We start from the raw sequence: 7,049 nt of genomic DNA on the forward strand, positions 1-7,049 counted from the left end.
AAAAGAAAAAGAAAAACAACCCGAATAAAATAGAAGAAATGGAGAAAGAAAATAAAAAAATTGAGAAAGAAGCGAAGAAAAATCGATGAAAAACAAAGAAAACAAAAAAAACCAAAAAGCAATGAAAAAGCTAACATAGCTTGCAAAAACGTCTTACATTGTAGGACGGAGGAAGTAGTTTTTGTAACTGAGACTATTCTGCAAACGAAAAACAGAATATAGAACATACTCAGAGATAATGACTACTAAGCAACACACGATACATACATATTTCCTTCTTTTGAAAATGACATTGCTAACTTGTTCAGCCATACATTTTACAATAGGTTCGATTCATCTAATGTATTGTTTCCTTCGAGAGCATTTCGATACAGCTAAAACTACAGATTTATTTCATCGTCCCTCTATCTCAGTAAGAGTAAAACTGTTCACGGATGTCTGGACATCAGTTCTGATTTGATTCATTGCAGCACTTCGTCTTGCAAAGTAGGCGGGGAGATTGGGGGATGTAAGTGGGGTGCTCCCGTTCTCTAGGACAAACACAACAGATGACATGAGCGGCCTATCATCGGGGTTCTCCTGGACACACAAGAGTGCTACATGGATGCAAAGCAGAATTTCATCTGGTGAAGTATCTAAGATAGATGAGTCCGGCAGCTCATTGGCCCTATCTTCCTTCCACATATTCCATGACTGAAACAACCAAAAACATCATATCAGTATTAATTTTCAATATCCAACAAAAAATGCTTGTATTTGATCCACTTTTCGTAACAAAATTTGACAGAATTCAAGTGTACTCACATATACTGTGAGGCTAGGGAATCCCATGGTTTCACTAATGGAGTTTCTCCTTATACCAGTTACAACCTCCAGTAGTAACACGCCGAAACTGTAGACGTCAGACTTGGTAGAGAAGACACCTTCCATTGCATACTCAGGAGCCATGTAACCACTGTTTGATCATTTTAATTACAAGAGGTGTCTAATGGGAGTTAAACTTGCTGAAAAAACAATATGGGTTTTTAAATAGATACTCACTATGTTCCAACAACGTGTTGGGTATTCGCATTTTCCAAGTTCTCGCCAAAGATCCTCGCCATACCAAAATCTGCTATCTTGGGTTTAAAATCTGCATCTAACAAAACATTTGCAGCTTTGAGGTCTCTATGAATTATGGTGAACCTTGAGTCTTCGTGAAGATACCGAAGTCCCTTTGCAACCCCTTTGATTATACGAAAGCGTGTCGCCCAATCCAACAACAATTTTCTCGACTCATCTAAAAACAGAAACAAATGTAAGAAACAAATTCAAGTTGTCATAGAAATCATGGTTTGTTATTAGAATACACACCAAAAAGGGTAGCATCTAAGCTCTTATTTGGCAGATACTCGTATATCAGGAGCTTTTCATGTCCCTCACTGCAGCATCCAAGAAGTCGAACCAAGTTTCTATGTTGCAATTTGGCAATTAGAATTACTTCATTCCTAAATTCCTTTGTTCCTTGTTGAGAATCTCTACTTAGCCTCTTGATTGCAACTTCTTGACCACCTAACATTCCCTACAGAAATATAGTGAAAATCTCATACTTGACTTTGTAGTATGAAAAAATTAGCTCTCTTTATTAGAATTAATCCTAGGAAAGAACATATTTAATAAGTTACCTTGTATACTTTACCAAAGCCTCCCCGTCCAATCATGCATGTTTCAGAGAAATTGTTGGTTGTGAAAGCAATTTCTTCTAATCTTACAAATGGAAATTCTTGATCATGGGGAGAGTTTTCTTCTTCAAATTCATCGGACATACTCAGACCCTCCAACCTTATATTCTTTTGTGTTGTCCCTTTCTTGTTCTTGCCTGCTCCCATAATGTTAAAAGTGACTACATCTCTAATGAGAACATCACAAAAATATGAAATAATAAAGTTATATTTGACCCCTAGAACTATTGATGTTTGTATATTATTTCCTAATTTATGAACTCATGGAACTAGAGGAAATAACCCACGAGGCACATCTACCACCCAGCCACCCACTCCCCTAGAAAAACACAGACACAACCCTCAGTCCACAGATGTTGGTATGTTTCTCAGCCCCACGATAACCAGTATCTCTATTGTTGCGATTGCATGAATATGAAAAGCGCACGAAGCGAATGTGGTCTTTATAACATGTGGAATCCACATTATCCATCACTACATCACCACAAATAGTAGCTAAATCCTGCTCTAAACCGTCTACAAAATTATTTGATCTAGTTTCCATTCATGTGTTAGAGGATTTTGTAATCTAAGGGTATATTGCGGTAGTAGACGATGTAGTCCAAGTTTAGGCGGTGACACATACTCTCTCAAAAACCGGCCAATATAACCTTCTACTAAACAGAGTTAACTAAACGTACCTTTGAATTTTAACCATGCAAGGGAGATGCATATGAGTAATAGAACACCAGAGCCTACAACTGGAAGCACAATCCTCACTGCATTGCTCTTTATTCTTTTACCTGTGCAACAAATTCATATACAAGAAAGATGTTTTATTATTTCTCAGTTGAATGAGAAATAAGTCAAATAACCCTTTCTCAGTCATGGCGAACAACCATCAAACTTTAACATGATATTTGTGCAACTACCAGAGGGATGAAAAAATCTTGATCCAATGGCTGTTGTATTGACCAAGAAATAACTATTTCTAGTGAGGACTAAGCGATGGTCCCAAATGAGTGATAGAACTAGAAACATGTTATTGACAACAAAACAACTGGTAGAAAGAGAGAGAAATGGCAAAACCAATATGATAAAGAGGGAGAAACTGAGATCTAGTACCTTTGGTTGCAGCCATGCCTGCACGTCGAAGATAGAGTGTCTCGCCGGTGAGCTCCCCAACCTTTCCCGTATCTATTAACTCCCCAGACCACACCAAGCACCTCGTCACGTGTCCTTCGAACCTGCTGCTGCTCAGGTTGGCGAACACATATGCCACACAGGAGCAATTGCGGCTACACTCCGCCGCACACTCCTCAATTTTACTCCTCCCTCCAGCAATAAACAAAAACCCATCAGGTGACTTCATCCCCGGCAAGGCCACGAAGCCGTCACTGCACCCTTGCAGTGCCTCCTTCCGTCGGCACCCCGCCGAGTATCTGCCACTAGTCCACTCCTCCATGCTACTCGGCTCAAAGCCATCAAGACACCTGCATGTTGGCACGGTGGGTGCCTCGGCCGTCTCGTCACAGTAGCCATACGAGCCGCAATAACTGTAATGGTTGCATTCAGCGGATGGAAACTTCGAGAGGACAACCCATGTTGATGACTTACTGCTCCAGCTTTGGATCTGAAACTCACCATAGTAGGTTAGCACCATCCTGGTGCGTGGGGCGCCGTCGGAGAGGCTATAAGTGACGTATGCCTCATCGTCATTGTTTACATAGGCTAGGTAGATGATAAGACCACTGCTATTTGTGGCCCCAAGTAGTTGTTGTTGCCGTAGGCTCATCACTAGATACCCTGTCCAGGGGGCGGCACGAGATACCGGGTGCTCCCCGTCCCACAAGAATGTTTGGAATGACCTGTTCGTGTCGCTGCCATAGGAGAAGCGCCCCCGCGAGGGGTCGCTGGGGCCTCTCCATGATACCAGGCGCTTGGTGGTGGTACGCGTCCTGTAGTTTATGCCGATCTTCATGCTGGGAAGGAACGTGTCTGTGCGTTGGTCGAAGCTCTGCCACAGGATGGTGCCGTTTGACAATCGGATGATGAAGTTACCGGTGTTTAGAAGCACCGCCGTCGGGGTAGACGAGACCAGGCCGGTGGTCATTATGGCTGTTGTCCAAATGACACGGCTTCCGCCACCACCATCAGAGATAACCAGATTAGAGGTGTTGGTGAGGGAAAGCTTCAGTGTTGAGGAAGTTGTGTTGGTGGCCGGGGTATTTTGGTTGGCGACCCACACAACGGTGAGCTCAGGGATGTCGTTGTACCATACGCCTAGGTACAAGCTGGCCGGAGAAGAATTGGAGGGGTTGAAGAAGCCCAAGGCGAATCCACCATCATCGGAGACGATGGTGTTACCAGGGGACAGCGCCCTGCCGGGGACAAGCCGGTCTTGGGAAGCGCTCAATGGCAGGAAGAGAAGGATCATGACCGTGGTGCAGCTGGTGAGAGCCGACCAATCCATCGGCCGATCAGGCCTAGATCTTAGTACTAGTTAAGGTCCAACTAACTAGTTACGATAACTGGGAGCAATTAAGTACTTCCCGCAAAACAAAACAAAAACTAGGAGTAAGTACATAATTATACCAGTCCTTGGTCCAGAAGCAAGCGATGCTTTGACGAACGCAGGTGATTGTATAATGCAATGTTCTTGAAATTCTAGCAGCTGAGACTTCACAAATCAGCTGTCCTCGTCGGAGTTGGGATGCCACCGTCATTGCTTACTGGTCAGACTGGTGACTGAAACATTAAGCTATATAGACGGATAGCTTTTGTATATCAACACTTCTAGTTAGACTGCTTCTTGTGCAAATGCAGCAGTGACTGTATGTATATACAAAGTGATCTTCGCGATATTTTTATAAAGGCGAAGTGTCAGCCTTACTCTGTTAAGCGCCTAATTGTATAGAGTCTCTTTTCAAGAATCCGTACAAGTTCACCCTTCTTTTTTTTGAACAAGACACCAAGATCAACTGTCAATCTGTTTGTTAATCAGACATTCCAGTGTCCATTTGTTGACATGTGGAATCCATCTTATCCACTACTAGAACAGCGTTAATTTCTTGACAATTTGCTGACCGGATCAAGCACCCACATCAGGTTGATAATGAAAGCGGATGACTCGGAAATGCAAAGCTTTGAATTCTCGTTCGAGTTGAGATAGTCTTGGAGTTGATATTTCAGCTGTCCAGGTACGGTACTTAACAGCTTACAATGGCAATGTAGCTGGTGTAAACTAGCTGGTGGAACCACAACACATGGCATGGATCCAAACAGTGTCTTTTGAAACAAGTTTTACTGATTCTTTTCTTTATGAACCATGCACGAGAACTGCATGTGATCGATAAGGAGACCTTGGACGCACTTGTGAGCCGCAATATTTTTTTGAACTGTACTTGAAAGTATAGTGTACTTGAAGGAACCGAGTCTATCTGCCAACCCAGCTGTACATATCACTGTCAGCTCAAACTGGAGCCCCACATGTAACATGTATGAGGCTCATTTTGCAAGTACCAAAATGGGACCTCATTTTCCATTGTGGCTCGAAGGACAGAAGGATATTAGTGAACTTGACATTTCAGATGCAGGCATAGTTGATCTTCTCCCTGATTGGTTTTGGACTTTATTCCCCAATGCCAGATATGCTCTCGTAATCAAATAAGTGGCCGGCTGCCAGCAAGACTGGAATTTATGACTTCTGCGCAACTTGACCTCAACTCAAATGGCTTTACAGATTTGCTGCTACTGCTACCAGAATCATTAGTGTTCTTAGATATCTCCAAGAATTCTCTATCAGGAGTTCAGGACCACTTCCCCAAGACTTTGGAGCTCCAGTGCTGAGAGAGGTTGTATTCTTCGCAAATCTTATCAATGGAACAATTCCAGTATATGTATGTCAACTGCAGTATATGAGAGTGTTGGATCTTTCAGAAAACCTTCTTGTAGGACAACTTGCCCAATATTCAAAAGGTAGAGTTTATGAGGAAGCAGGCTGTTGTCGGCTCCGATCTTGCACAACAAGAACCTGTCTGGCAAATTCCCTGAATTCTTGCAATACAGTCAAATTTTCAAATCTCTACAGGCCAAAAAATCCACAAGCTGCTGGTGCTCACTGAAGACTAGCTTGGGCTTTCTCATTCTCATTTTATCTTTTGCCCTGGATCCATGCTTGTATTTCGTGTTTTCCCGCATTTCACCTGTACTCCGGGATCGAGTGCTCTCCTCGACTTTGTATTTGCTGGACTGTTGCTGCAAAGCCGTAGCTGCTTTTCGTCATGAATATATAGCAAGATAAAATCCGCAGAGCAGCCTAATAAGATGAACCGGACTACGGAACCTGCATTCCTTTATAAGACGGAAAGGTTGCCAGATTGTGAGAGAGCCATTGGTAGGGCAAGCATAGTGATGCATTCTCAGACAGATCAAGCTATCCCTCCGCAAAGTACCAAACCGCAGAGCCCTCGGTGTGCTGTAGAAAGCCCTGGCGCGAGCCATCAGCATTACGTCGAACACCTGCTGGGCAACACCACAAGCCCGGCGCTGCTGATCGGTCAGCCTGACGCGAGGCTGTTCCTGCCACGGCCTGTGTGTCGCTGGATGCCCCGCGAGGACTGCCGCGCCCTCTGGTGATGCCCGGAGGAAGCACGAGCGGGGAGTGGAGGCAGGGGAGGCGAGGAAGTAGTAGTGGAACGGCTGCGGAACCGCCGGAGGAGACAGAGGGCGTGGGTGAGGAGAGGAGCGAGGCTTTTTTTTTTTCTCTTTTCCGTCTCATGAGCCACGGGCCCATGGCAATGTGATAACGAACGATGAAGCGGATTCCTTCCGGATTCAAGAACGCTCTGGGCCGCTTGATTCAAACAGCGTTCACGGAGTCAAAAAAATGTTCACCGGATTCAAGAACAGTTCTTGAGTTCAAAAGTGTTCGTGATTTCAAAATAATGGACATTGTACTATCTTGATAAAAATATTATGATCTTTTTTAATAATGATGAAAAAAAATTGTATTTGATGAACAAATTTTGACTTTGATGAACATTTTTTGAACAAAATTGGTATTCAATATATTTTTTTGAAAAATGGATGAACAAATATTTTATTTTATGAAAATTTCTTTAATCAATGAACAAATTTTTATGAACATTTTTTAAATTTGATAAACAATTTTTGAATTCTGATGAAAAAAATTTAAATCCGGTGAAAAGAAATTGAATTCGATGAAGATTTTTTTACATTTATGAAAATATTTTAAATCGATCAAAAAATAAATGTTCGTGATTTTTAAAAGAAAATTCACAAAAAAAGTGAAAGAAAAAACGAAAGGAAAAAATCTGGAAAATGGGC

At 42.6% G+C, this 7,049-nt stretch overlaps 1 protein-coding gene across 1 annotated transcript; it reads right to left on the minus strand.

Moving 5' to 3' along the window:
* Positions 1 to 249: 249 nt before the first annotated feature.
* On the minus strand, positions 250 to 6,457 carry LOC123122535 (G-type lectin S-receptor-like serine/threonine-protein kinase At1g11300). The gene is made up of 7 exons (XM_044542733.1): positions 2,826 to 6,457; positions 2,402 to 2,503; positions 1,665 to 1,858; positions 1,354 to 1,561; positions 1,042 to 1,279; positions 805 to 955; positions 250 to 693 (listed from the first exon to the last, which is right to left on the minus strand). The coding sequence occupies exons 1-7, from the start codon at positions 4,171 to 4,173 to the stop codon at positions 394 to 396; spliced, it is 2,541 nt and encodes an 846-aa protein (XP_044398668.1). The 5' UTR covers positions 4,174 to 6,457; the 3' UTR covers positions 250 to 393.
* Positions 6,458 to 7,049: the final 592 nt, after the last annotated feature.

The sequence above is a fragment of the Triticum aestivum genome, chromosome 5D (genome assembly GCF_018294505.1).
Source record: "Triticum aestivum cultivar Chinese Spring chromosome 5D, IWGSC CS RefSeq v2.1, whole genome shotgun sequence".
NCBI lineage: Eukaryota > Viridiplantae > Streptophyta > Magnoliopsida > Poales > Poaceae > Triticum > Triticum aestivum.